We start from the raw sequence: 13,867 nt of genomic DNA on the forward strand, positions 1-13,867 counted from the left end.
AGCAAATTTCTTATGCGTAGTCGCACGCTGATGGCACGTATCAACAAAACAAGGGGGTAGAAGAGACGCGACGAGAGAATTGTCTTGACTGCACCACACCAAAGCATCTGGAAACAGTTATCGGTTGCAGAAAAAAACGTCTTTATTTAAGTACGACGCGTCATGCTCAATGTATTCACCCAGGTACATTATGTACTCAGCACGCTAACCACGTGCCAGTTCCGAGCTATGGACGCTCACAATGCTTTAGAGACATCAGCGAAGCTTTGCATGGCAAAGCAATGCCATGGGGTAATGAGGGGTGCTGTTTTTGGGAGGCTTTAGGTGGGGAGCTTGGGCAACCCTTGACCGTGCGCTCAAAGTTCAGCACACCGGCCTTTTCAACCTTGCCTCACACCGGGTATACTACATCGGCGTCTTCGTGTTCTGCAGCACGGTGCTCCGTAGGAGGTAGGCAGGCATCTCTCGGCCACGTGATCGGCCCCGCAATTAAGCGTGTGGTACACTGTTGAGAATCCGGGCTGCCACGAAGCTCGAGCTTGGTCGCACCGCCGGGAACGCCGCTTCGGGCGAGGTGATTCCGTTGGGTGGAATGACGCCCGCGTCCCTTGCGATGTCGTGGAAGAGCGACGTGGGGTCTCCCAGGAGCTCCTTTGTGGGACCGAACTCGGCCACCTCGCCATCGGCCATCACGAGGATCCTGGATGGAAAGTGAGGCGGTAAAAAAAATTAAACGTATAAAAGTCTCCTTACGAGTCGAAATGCGAAAGCATTGCGAGTACCGGTGCCTCCTCTGTTACTTAGGAAATTAATGATGGGTGACAAATAAATACTGAGGTAATTAATTAAAATAAATAATCAATTATTTATAATTTCATTTTTAAATTATTACTACGTGTCGTATTTAATGAGTAGTCGGTAATAATTAGTTTCATTACCTATTATTCAATTCATTTCATTATTTCATTGTTCGTTCAATTCTGGAGGAATTGCTATAATTCAATAATTTCGTAAATTACTCGGAATAGTTAGAGAGAATAATTGCCTTATTATTCAATTCGTTATTCTGTTTGGTAATTCAGTTATCTAAACTTTCTGTAAATCACTACTAATCATTACAAATCGTAGCTACACTATTCTGAATGATCGACAGGTCATAAGGACACGCCCTGTCCACACTTCCTGTTTACAGCCCCTGGTGACGAATCCTGCCCTCGCCACTCATGAGGCAAGAAATGCCTTCGCATTAGAAACTCTTAACCTGTGAACAAACTTCGCAGCCTCTAGAGGCGCGTAACAATGAAACAAATTAATTCTCGCGACTGCACTCTGTACTATGAGAGAAAAAGTGCTATGAAAAATATTCTTTGCTGTCCACAGTTTACTCTGAGAAGAAAAAACAGGGAATAAACAGAACGGCCGCGGCTCTAGGCATGGCTTGGGGGAAGATGAGACCTACGTCAATGATATTGGCGGCATTATGGAATTTGTATATAGTTAAGCACGTCACGAAAGGTCAGCTAGAAGTGAAGCAAACTTCATCACAGTATTTCAGTTCTTTTTGTTTCAGGTCGAGGCATGAAACATATTGAACGAGACGTATTTCATTTTTTACGTGCTTAGAACAGAAAAGTTTCTAGTTTACGCTACGACCATCGGAAAGATGCCTTCATCCACAGCCTTGCTTCTTGGGCTAGTTGAAGGCTCTTTTTAATCACAAAAAAAGAGGTGGGGAAATGAGAGTTAAAGGACGCAGCGCTAACTGGCAACTGAATTTAATTCACGCACGGGGTCATATAAATACTAAAGCGAGCTGAATAAACGAAGGTAGGAAACCACAGCGCATGCGCGAGTAAATTTCATCGAAGAATGTCGTTCAATAAAAAAATTGAAAATTATATGCTCGTGGAATAAAGTATAATCCAAACGTCATTTATAATGCAGCTTCTGTTACTTTGCTCGCGGATTACGATGTGACAACCCAGGTCTAAGCTCATTATCATCCCAAGTGAACTGATAAATGTGACACCTCAATATTGAGACCCCTCAACTTGAGCGTCATGAAAAATACGCTCTTGATTGCGAAAAGAAAATACGTAAGAAAAAAACACGATAGAAAAACTGATCGGCTTTGGGCAGTACGGTTCACGATGCATGCTTCGTTGCTATGCCACATGAGATAAAATCTGTGAATACTATAGAACAAATGCTACAGGTATTAATAAAGACACCGAATACAACACTGCTTGTCGTGTAAGTTACAACTGTACCCCTACATAAGCTCAGCCGTGTCACCCTTTTTTAAACCACGTAATAATTGCAATGAGAGCCATTTGAGTTAAGCCAAATCAATACGAAAGAAAGCTATGCTAGTAATACCACACGGTCTCTGAACCGTGCTGCTTAGTTGTGTTTTGTGCTAAGTTGTTTAAATTTTAACGTGCTTAGTGTTCTTTTTTGGCAATACTGCCGCCCCTATCCTCAATACTATCATCTCATAATCAACAGAGCAAAAGCATGCACTGCATAACTAAGGACTGTCCCGTATCTGTCCAATTAAGTCCGCTTTGCGCCGTCGGTTAGCATCCTACGTCCGCAAACTTCACAAACCTCACTCGCCCACCATACCACCGTGTCATTCTTTGTCCTCGTATAGGCCAAGTCACGCCATGTATATCACATCAGGTCTTGGTGTGTCGCATCGTGTAATGCCATGCCATGCCACTCCATACCCTATCACATCATATCATTCACTCTCTACTGAGCCATGTTTTCGACGCCATTTCATGCCATGCCATGCCAGGCTATGTCTCGCTGAGCTTTCCACGCTGTGCCACGCTGTTTAGGACTACGCCCTTGCGCCGCACCACCCTGTGCCACTTGGGGCGTACTTGTCGTTGTCCAGGACGGTGTGGACGCGGTGAGCGATGGCGAGAGGCGTGCAGTTGGAGAAGCACATGCGCAGCGTGGTCTGGATGAATCGGTTCGTGTCGCCGTCCATCTGCGACATGGCCTCGTCCAGCACCAGGATCTTGGGTCGGCGAACCAGTCCGTGGCCATGCACGCCAGCTGCCGGTGGGCGACGCTGGGGGAAGAACACACACGAGGTGAGCCGCTCATACCTTATTGAAGAACTGCACAGAACTATCGAAACCCCCACCGTACGCCTCTCAAAGTGCCAAAAGGACGCGCATTGACATGCTGGGAGACATGCATCGAGAAAGAGAACCAATGATGGAGAATACGTTGCATGCCATAAACGCTGCGCTGACTAGTATTAAGATGCATTTAGAAAAGTTTTAAATGAGTGTACATTCTACAGATCGATTCTTGCAGTTAACGATTGATCGCTGTCATGAGCTTCTTGAGAACTCCAGCGCTCCGGCTGGTCGATAATTTATCGATCGTTCTCACACTAGCGCTTGTCGAATTTGAGGTAACAAGAGATCGAGAACCGCCCAGTACCCTTGACTATTGACGAAGACGAAGAGGAATGTACGAGCTTTGGATAATGTCCATGGCTGCAGGATGATGTGACGTGTCCGTCGATTGGCCATTTGCACTGACTAGAAATAATTATCGTTGGACACCCACAAGGTAGTACAGAGAAAAGCTGGTCATTGCAGAAACTCGCCATTCGGAAGCAAATTCTTGGAACTTGATAAAGTTTTCTGTTTCTGTCCAAATTATGAATATGCCATCAAGAAATCGTTTGTAAAGATCCTGTTTGGTTAAGTAAGAGGAAAAGAAGTATGATTCAATTTTTTTCATGAATATGCTGCCGTAATTTGGTGCAATTTTTGTTCCCTTAGTTATACCAGTCGTTTGAAGATAATATGAGATGTTGAATTGGAAAGTGTTAAGTTTAGCGACCGAATTTGCAAGTGTCTCGATAGCACTTGGACTTGGAGAGTATAGGATTCTGTGTTCTTTAGAGGCTCCGACCATGGCCTGGATTCCGTCGTGATGTGGGATGTTAGTGTACGAGATATTTCCTGAGAGAATTATCCGATGTCACCTTCACGTCAACAGCAACAGAACCAACACTAGGCTCACAACAAGCTTCCGTCTCCCAGCAGAACTTCGGGCACGAGGTCGCCACGAAGAAACAAAGGTAGGACCTCAGACAACGCTGTGGCTCAGCCCAAAGGCTGAATTTAAAGCAAAAATGACAGGCCGACCAGGCTCACGCACCCACCATTTTTCCTTCTGCTAATCTCACACGCTCTAGGATTTTTTTAAGTTTAAGAAAATTTATTGACAAGCTTATCTGGCACGAGCTCCACATAAAATCTCTTCATATATCTTAAATCAGAAACTGTACCGAAGGGACTTTTCGTATCTCTATCCCCATCCATGAGTATCCTTTCAGAATACAATCGAGAAGCATGGAGCAAAGAACTATTTAAGTGTTCTTTACACCTCCTGAAAAAAACAATTGTGCGCTTTTAACAGACATTAGCATCAATAACACTCGAGGAGAGGCGGTCGCGTCACAACATGGTACTCTCAGAATGCGAGACAAATGAGCTTGAGGTCTTTCAGTTGAGGAAAATTAAGCAAATTTGGACGAAGGAACTTCAAAAATTATCTCGTGATGGCATTGTAGTTGAGGCAGGTATGGAGCGCACAATAGTATTACTACTAGCAACGCACATATCCTCACCCGACAATAATAACGAAACGGTAAACGAACATGCAACCACATAAGACCGAACAGCTGGAGAGCCACACCTTCCGGAAAACATAATCAACCTATCAAGCTCACAACTCGCTCACGATGAAAAGTCCCTTTTTGCCCCGTGGCCTAAAATTCTGCCCAAATAATGGCCAGTATAATGAATACCAATTACTCAAGGATCTCGATGACTTTTCCCGAACACTTAGACTACGGGAATAATTTTTCCACAAACCAAGCCAAAAATATTGCTCGGTGCCCGAAAGCTCAGGAACAGTGGACACTCAAAACTGGCAGGGATAAATATCAAGACCTATATACAAAAACGGTACAAAAGGACATACTTCCGGCATTCGGGACACGAAAATCTGGCCCACCCAACTTCCCAAAAAAGAAACGTAACGCCTTACTCACTTAGGAAACGAACCGTCGTCGTCACTGAACCCGCGGACAAGGTTGAAGGTATAGTTATTTTGGACAAAGATGATTATATTCAGGAGGCCAATCGCGAGCTCAACGACTCAAAATTCTATAAAGAACTATCATCAGACCCCACCTCTAAACACCAGAATATCATTGAAAAAGCTCTCAATAAACTAACCGATGAAGGTGAATTACCATGGAGAATAAGTAAGGCGCTGACACCAAAAAATGCATCCACGTGGCGCTTTTACATGCTTCTGGAAATACACAAAAGAACCATCCGGAGAGACCTATTGTTTCTGGTGTTGGCACACTGACGGAACCGATCTACGAATACATCGGTTCTCTTATCAAACATATACCTCCGAAACATCCATCTTACGTACGAGATACTATTTCCTGAGAGAATTATCCGATGTCACATTCCTTCATGGCACTTTCCTAGTTACCTTGGACGTGGTGTCACTTTACACTAACAGCCCACATCACGACGGAATCCAGGCCATGGTCGGAGCGTATAAAGAACACAGAATCCTAGACTCTCCCAGTCCAAGTGCTATCGAGACGCTTGAAAATTTGGTCCTTAAACTTAACACTTTCCAATTCAACCACTCACATTATCTTCAAACTAATAGTACGGCTAAGGGCAGAAACATTGCACCAAATTACGGCAATATATTTATGAAAAAAATTGAATCAGGCTTCCTCACATCCAACCGAACCGGCTTTTTACAAACGTTTTCGCGATGACATATTCATAATTTGGACAGAAAAAGAGGAAGAGCTAATTCAGTTAATCACCTCATTCAGCAACACATATTCATATATCTCACACACAGCTACTCAACTAATAGCTTTAACTTCCTTGATCTGCTCGTTCGTGTTGAACGGGGTGCATTAATCACTAGCGTTTATAATAAATCCACAGACAAACAACGGTACCTTCATTTCAACAGTTGCCACCCACGCCATTGCAAAACTTAGATTCAAAACTCGCAGGTTATCCGATTCAAACGCATTTGCTCCCGATCAGAATATTTTCAAGAAATGCTAAATACAGGGGCGAAGTTCTAAAGAAACAGCGCTACCCGTCTTTTATCATCAACGATGCCAATAAAAGGGCGGAAGTTACAAATCATAATCACATCCCTGCGTAATCTCCGCCAAAATCACATGGCTCTAATCTAGTGCTGAAGTTAACAGACAACCTCCCGAATATTAACAAAAAATCCATGAAAACCACTTCAACATCATACAACAAAGTTTGCGGCTCTCAAAAATTTTTCAATTGGTCCCCCAGGGAACATAAAAACGCGCAGAAATTTAGGAAACCACCCTGCGCATTCAACGGTTAATAAATCGAGGCCAGTGGGTTGCACACGGTGCGGAAATAAGAGATGCCAAGTTTGTAAACACATGCAAACCCCAATACTGGCTAAAAGTACCCGTTCTGCTTTCAAACATGTTATCCCAGGGGGCATAAATTGCGATTCCAGTAATGTTGTTTACATGTTCAAGTGTGACAAATGTCAAATGCAATACATTAGCCAAACAGACAATTGATTCCGATTAAGATTTATTAACCACCGCTCACACACTCAATCTCTCTGTGGCCTCCCACTTTCGAGACACCTCCGCGAAAATTTACGAGCTTGATAAACTTAAAGTAAAGATATTGCAAAGTAGTTTTAAAAACACTCGGAAACGCGAACAACATGAATCATACTTCATTTTCAGATTTAACACAGTGCATAAGGGCATCAACGAATACCATGGCACCCTATCGTCTCGTTCGATGGCAGAAACCAAAGAAAATTCCAACCGTAATAGACAAAGTACCACCACCGACTGAGTCATCTGCGGTCATACCGCTGTTGCATGTCAGTTTCGGCTAGTTGTTTCCATCAGCCGTTAAACTCATTCCGCGTAGCCGCGTGCCCACCCAGCCCGGCCTCCCTCTATCACCTCGTGCGCGTGAGCGCGTGTGCGTGCGTGTGTGCGTGCGTGCGTGTGTGCGTGCGTGCGCGTGCGTGTGAGTGTGCGTGTGCGTGTGCGTGTGCGTGTGCGTGTGCGCGTGCGCGTGTGCGTGTGCGTGTGCGTGTGCGTGTGCGTGTGTGTGTGTGTGTGTGTGTGTGTGTGTGTGTGTGTTCATGGGTACGCGACGCGCCACTTTGCTTCCCTAATATGGCAGTGGTGTCTGTTGTGTTTTCTCCCGCCCCCTTTTTCTTTTCTTTATTTCTCTTCGTTTTAAGCCTTGTTTGTCAAGTCTCATGCTATAAGAACACGCACCGATGCACTGTGTGATCATTCTTGAAAAAATCGGTCCTCCGATCGAAACGTGCAGTAAAATAAAAATGTTTCCTCATCGTTTCCTCTTCAGGATGCTGCTACGCGGAAAGAGGTGCCTCCGCTGGACTTCCTTTGTAGTAATGGCTGTCACCGTAAAATAATTAAAAACGAAAATATTGTGCAGGCAACTACTCGCTGTACCTGGCTTAAGCCATCTCTTACCCGCAGACTTGTCAAGTGTGGCCAGAAATCCGGGAGCTAGGTAGATGAACTCTCCCGCCTCGCAGCACGATTTCTTCTGTTTTGTGAACGGCTTGTCTCCGTGCTGCTCCTCGGGCATGTCGACGCGCACGTCGCTCCTGTAGAAGGCGCTCGACGAAAGTGCCCGTGCGCTCCTTCTCTTCGGCCACGTCATGGGTACCTCGATGATGGCGTGTCCGTAGGTGGCTTTGTGAAGGAACTCGGAGGCGGATCGGAGCAGGGTCTGTGCATATTAATCACCATTTTAAAAATCTGTACTCATTGCGTCCCAAAAAATTAAAACAAACTGTCCGTTGTTGCTCAGCATATACGCTCGTAGTATCTCTCGCTTACTGAGAGCGTTGCATGCACCGTGCCTCTACGTATTCCTTATCTTTCCTTTGCTACTCTTTTAATACATCTGGCGCATTTGTTCCTCGGTTGCCTGGCTTGTAAGGCCTATTACCTAGACCAGTATCATTGAGTGACGTGCCCGACTTTTATTAACCACTGATGAGCAGTCTTTGGATATTAGTCTGATTAGCCTGATTACCATGGTAGTCATAAAGGTATTTATTTATTTGCTCGCAATGCCTTATAAGCCTTTACAATAAACTCGAAAGAAGGTTTTACAAAGCGTAAGAAAAAAAGCAATAACAATAGCGACACAAACACCTGTTTACGAGTAAAATTAACGCAAGAAGAAAAAAAGAGCAGCGACTTCCGGAACAGCGTTGGAAATAGGAGGATCTGGGAAAATCAGATCAAACATCTAGATCTGTATCCGCCTACTGACCAAGGCTAGCTGAAAAATTAATTTTTGTTTTGGAACGCCAATTCTATTATATTAAATATAAGAAACATTTATGAACGTTAACTTTTTCCTCCCTCTAAAAGGCTGCCATTCAAATACTTGTTGGACTCTAGCATGCGTTAGCTTGCTGTAATTTCCTCACACATAGATAGCGGCTGCGTCTGATCTCTTCTAATATAGTTTTTCAACACTTGTTGGAGCGTTTCACGCTGTGCAAGTAACTTCCCAGTAGAGGACTAATTTATCTGCATTAAATACTTGGAATTTTAAGGGAACATCTCAGCATTACGACGCAGAAAAGGAAAACATTTTCCAAGCCTTAGCAGACCTTTCGCAACACCCCAATGCAATCCAGTTTTGAAGGACCATGCCTAAAGGATTTTATTCAGTACCAGTTTTCAATAAGCGCCAGTTCATATCGCACGCATAGTGAGGTACGTGCTTTTCTGTTATTTTCACATGTACACTGTTTTCTGAAAGTTAGTTCCATAATCCACTGTTCGTGCAACTGGTGCACTGTATCAAGACCGTGCTGTAAAGGAAGTGGAAATTGGCTATTTTCACTTCCCTATGAACAAAGAATCATCGGTGAATAATCAAACGCTAGATGTAGTATTCTTCAGGTATGATTTTATACCCCAGAAGAAGCAGAATTAGCTCTATTTATAATTAGAAATTGGTATCTTAAATGTAAACATCCGAAGTCAATTATCCAACCTATTGTTAATATGTACACAAATAAAGAATGAGCCATGGTCCACCGCATCAAAAGCGTAGGAATACGAAAATTATGATGCTCTACCGAAGGCTTCAGGTATAGCCGCGGGCAGAATAAAATGCGCCACGCTTCCGCGTTCAATCTGCACGGTAGATTTGCATAACAGAAATAGAAGTGATTGCTGGTTTTTCATGCAAAAAAATAAATTTCACTTCAATAAGCGTCACCCATTCGTTAAGTATTCGTAGGTAATGTGTCAGAAGATTTTAACCTCCAAAGCGTGGCCCATATTCTTCTGAGCGAGGCTGAGCGTAGTAAACAAACTCGGCTTTTTAAGATGCGCTATGCGCGAAGCCATGCTCGGTTGCTTTTACGGAAGAATTAGCCTTGAGCAATCGTACTAAGTCATTTCGTTCTTGAAGGCGATTTTTTTTTCCTTACTCTGGGAAGATAGCAGCCTCTGCACAACCATGCGTACATGTGCGTCATATTTGTTCACAGACTGCTTTATACGCTGTATAGGTGCACTTCCAAACTTCATGAACCAGAAACAATAAATGTCACGGACGACCCTTGCGACTCACGCCGCAGACTACGCGTTAGCATTAGTGAGCCAATCTGACGGCGGCGGGTGACAATCACATTGGAAAACTCCTTACCCCGACCACGTGGTTTGCCTGTCGACTTTCATTGACTTGCCTTTTCTCCACATAGCCCGCCGCCTCCCTTTTCTGCTTCCCTCTCCCTCTCTCTGTCTTGCCTCCTCTCAACAGGCAGCACACGCCGCAGTCAATACCGAACACTTTTTCCGATAATGGAGATTTTACTGCTTACGGATTAAAAATAAAGCTGGAAGGTCGTAACGGTCGCCGTAAAAACTTCCTAACCTACAAAATTAACCTGACCAGCAGAGCACGTCACAGATTGAAACTGCGACGCCGCCGTGAAGAGCTCTTAAACTGAGACGCCGTAGTTAATAATAATTATTATAATTAGTTTTGGGGGAAAGGAAATGGCGCAGTATCTGTCCCACATATCGTTGGACACCTGAACCGCGCCGTAAAGGAAGGTATAAAGGAGGGAGAGAAAGAAGAAAGGAAGAAAGAGGTGCCGTATTGGAGGGCTCCGGAATAATTTCGACCACCTGGGGATGTTTAACGTGCACTGACATCGCACAGCACACGGGCGCCTTAGCGTTTTGCCTCCGTAAAATCGCAGGTCGGGTTCGAACCCTGCAACTCCGGATCAGTAGTCGAGCAGTGGGCCTTCTGCGGCCCAGGCTACTCTTTCCTAATGAGAGCTCATTAGTTGAAAAGCCACCTGCCACTGTGGGAAGCTCGCTGATAACCCGGTGGGGAAGTTGTGACGAGGCCGCAAGGTCACGTGGCCTAGGTGGCCCTCTTGCTGTCTATGTTTCTCTCTGGACATCACTTGGCAGAGTTATACTCTTAATTTCTCGTTCGCAACGTCGACAAAGGCGACGCCGACAACGCCGACGCCGGATTTTCAGGGCAACGGACCTTCAGCGCTAATGGGTTAAAACATAGGCGGCGCTTAACCTACCCTTGCGAGGACAATGCGAAGCCATTAGAGATCCTTCCCGTGCAAGTATTTTTCCTTTTCGTAATTTCACAGAACGCGGGCTGTCCTCGTACCGCTGCTGGCTCAGTGCATGGTAAAGCGGTTGAGCGAAGCGCCACACCCCCGCCAGGTGGCTCTATAAAACAGCCACCGGTGGGGCTTTCGGGGCTCAGGTTTTGTCTTTGCGAGCTCCCGTCAGGCTTAATTTTGCACAGAGAGCTCTTCTCGACGCAGTTTACCCTTCGACCAATGATGTAATGCGCAGCGGCAGGCTGTTTAAATAATTTCCTTGCCACGTGTCAGCGTGGGCAGCTTACCCACAGCCCACTGGGCTGGACGCTTTGAGACGGCTGAATACAGATGAGTTGAAAACATGTTGACAACCTGGCCGACCTGCCCTCTTGACTTGGTTGGACCGACGGAAGCCTTTTCTGTGAACGGGACCTCTTATGGTATCGCAATATTATGATTATCACAAAAAGTCGAACCATGCTGCATATCGAAGGATAACGAGCCGACAAAAATTTACTGAAACACGCATATATAATTCATTTGAATAATAAAGCCCGTGCGGATTAAAAAAAGCGCGCTATAAGAACTTCTACACAAGACTCGCCGCAGGACGCCTGAGAAAGGTGTGGTAGAGGAATAGCAGGGAGGTTGACCTGAAGGATGTTCCGGTCGCTAAGCTGCACTGGAGGTGAGAGATGAGGGTGAAGAAAGAGAACAGGAAGTAGAGAATTGCGAATCGTAGCAAGCAGGCGAGACAATGACGCACACGATAAAATTCACAGAACGCCACAGCTGTAGCCTGGACACCACAACGGCTGCCGAGCGCTATGAACTCAGTAGAACAAATGACCGCCTTTCATTCCTAAACACGCAGCGCAGGGGTTCCACCATGAAGAAACCCTGCTTGCCATTACGGTTGATAATGTGGATGACAAGTGAGATATCCACACTTCTCGCAGCGATGAGACTGGAAAAGCTATTGTGGGAGCTGCTGGAGAGCTGCGAGGACTCAGCTAAAGATATCAAGCACCTGCAGTGCATTTTGTGCAGCTGTAGCGTAACGTCTCAAAAGCAGTCGACGCATGGTGTTGACGAGTCTTCAGCACTGCATTCATGCTCGACTTGCATTGGTGCCTGGCCTAGTGCCCGTCCAACAGTAGACTCAGCACGCTGCGACTGTTTCATCACAGAGTGAGCACTGCTTCAGGAGGGGTGGCCAAGTAACTTGCTGGTCCCGCCCTCGGACCAGGCTTGGGCATTGTGCTTCTAGCGATAGACTCGGGACTTTTGGCGGCGCAATGGCTGCTTGGTGTCTGCCGATGTGCGTAGCTCCGGCAGGAATAGCCCAGCCCAATGTCCCTGCATAGGCGGCAAGTTATATGGCTCTCGTTTCTTAGAGTGCTATGCGGAGGAGAGGTCAAGTTGAAGAAATTCTCGGACCCTAATTCCCTACGGCCATGCACACTTAGACGACCCTTGACGAGGGTGACGATGTCGTCGCTCTTCAGCAGCGGCCTCTTCGGGTGTGCAATTGTATCTTGTCATTTGTTTAAGCATCGTGCCTTCCCTTTTCAGGCGAGGACAATATTTTGAGGCGCCGCATGACCACCGCGGCATTTGGCACACTTCAGCACTATTGCCAGGCAACCAATGGAGCTGTGTAGACGAGAACACTGTGGGCCCACGATCGAGAAATTGCACACTACTCACGTTTCCGAAGATCATGCCTTTACGGCACTGGAGAATCATCGGGATGAAAGGCCTAAACACGTGCCGGAAGTTCCCAGAGTTCACGTACGTGTGAATGCAGTTCCCTTGGAAAGTGAACTTGACGCACTTTGTCCTCAGCGCTGATCGAGCTAGCACTATTGGTGCGCCATCGGTATCTAGTCGGATCACAATGGGCAGGTTAGAGTAGCATATGACCACGTCGAAGTCCTAAATGACGCCTACCGTGGTGCCGCTGCCCTGAACAACACGGGAACGAACGTCTGTTGGCGCCCAGAGTTTTGATCTCGATCAGATAATTTAGCGCTTTCCGCTCCGTGACTTCTTTGCTATAACGGTTGATCCTTGCGTGTTTAATTGTTGCCAGGACACGAGTGTCTGGGAACACTTACGTACGTGGCTTGCGTGTTCATGTGGAGGAGATTGTCGGAAGGAGTGCCAGGCATAAACACTACAGCATGTACCGACGATCCTCGCTGCGCGGTGATCGTGGACGAATTCGACGACGGCGATTCCTCACCCCTGCGCAGTCTTCGTTTACCCTTCTTGCTTATAATAAACTGCACATCTCCAGCCAAAAACTTTAACTTTAACCCAGCGTTTCGAAACCAACTCGGCTCCTTCATCAGGGGTGACTGAGGGCAGTAGCTAGCGTCTTTTAAGTATGGAGGGGAAGGGGGGGGGGGGTCAAAGGAACGAGAGCTGTGATGCGAAAGGCGTGGGGGAGAGGAAGGGGGTTTAGACTGTTAGTCACGCTGGCGCACTGGAGAGAGGTTGTGATTGGCGACTTTTTTTCGTTGCGTTAAAGAGCGAAGTCCCTGGGCATATACTGGGGGCAGGTTTCCTTCCGTGCTGTTGATGTTGTTCGGGTGGTTTGGATATGCCAGGATTCCAGTAAGAGCCTTTTTAGGTAATTTGTTTCGGCTCCGAGAATGCGGATTTCTTCGAAGTTGATTCTATAATCGGAGTCCTCGGAATGTTCGGCTACTGGATTGCGTTTTCTTGCGAATTTGTGGACGTCGGTATTATGTTACCGAATTCTTTGAAATTTTTGGTTTCGCCGATGTAGCTTGCGTCGCAGTCGGTGCATGGAATTTTGTAGACAATGCCTTGGGTTTTTGTCTCCGCGGCCGATCTTTGGGAACAGGTAGGCAAAGCGCAACATGTTTGTGGGCTTGTGCGCGATCTGGAGACCCGCTTTTTTCAGGATTCGAGCGATGGTTTCGCTGACACCTCCGACATAAGGTAAGGTGACGTATTTTGGTGGTGGCGTTGGTCTTTGTGCGTTGATTTCTTGGCGAATGTTGTGTTTTTGACGTCGAATGGTTTTTTGAATAAAGTCTTTTGGGTAGCCGTTCATTATGAGTTCTTTGGATATCGTGCG

General features: G+C 46.0%; 2 protein-coding genes across 2 annotated transcripts in view; both read right to left on the reverse strand.

Annotated features, from left to right (window-relative positions):
* Positions 1-321: 321 nt before the first annotated feature.
* On the reverse strand, positions 322-2,964 carry LOC144108785 (uncharacterized). Its single transcript, XM_077641964.1, has 2 exons — positions 2,892-2,964; positions 322-700 (listed from the first exon to the last, which is right to left on the reverse strand). The coding sequence occupies exons 1-2, from the start codon at positions 2,957-2,959 to the stop codon at positions 490-492; spliced, it is 279 nt and encodes a 92-aa protein (XP_077498090.1). The 5' UTR covers positions 2,960-2,964; the 3' UTR covers positions 322-489.
* Positions 2,965-4,122: 1,158 nt separating this feature from the next.
* LOC144108521 (uncharacterized) overlaps positions 4,123-13,867 on the reverse strand; it is a 65,510-nt gene continuing 55,765 nt past the window's right edge. Inside the window, exons 6-7 of the mRNA XM_077641737.1 lie at positions 7,613-7,874; positions 4,123-4,151 (exon numbers count right to left, since the gene is read on the reverse strand). Coding sequence (XP_077497863.1) covers positions 4,123-4,151; positions 7,613-7,874 — 291 coding nt within the window. The remainder of the gene's footprint in view (positions 4,152-7,612; positions 7,875-13,867) is intronic.

This window comes from Amblyomma americanum, chromosome 10 (genome assembly GCF_052857255.1).
Source record: "Amblyomma americanum isolate KBUSLIRL-KWMA chromosome 10, ASM5285725v1, whole genome shotgun sequence".
Classification (NCBI taxonomy): Eukaryota; Metazoa; Arthropoda; class Arachnida; order Ixodida; family Ixodidae; genus Amblyomma; species Amblyomma americanum.

Coding starts and splice junctions, on each gene's coding strand:
- LOC144108785 (XM_077641964.1), bottom strand. CDS start 2,959: ATGTGCTTCTCCAACTGCACGCCTCTCGCCATCGCTCACCGCGTCCAC. Junction 701..2,891: donor ACCGTCCTGGACAACGACAA/GTACGCCCCAAG, acceptor CTTTCCATCCAG/GATCCTCGTGATGGCCGATG.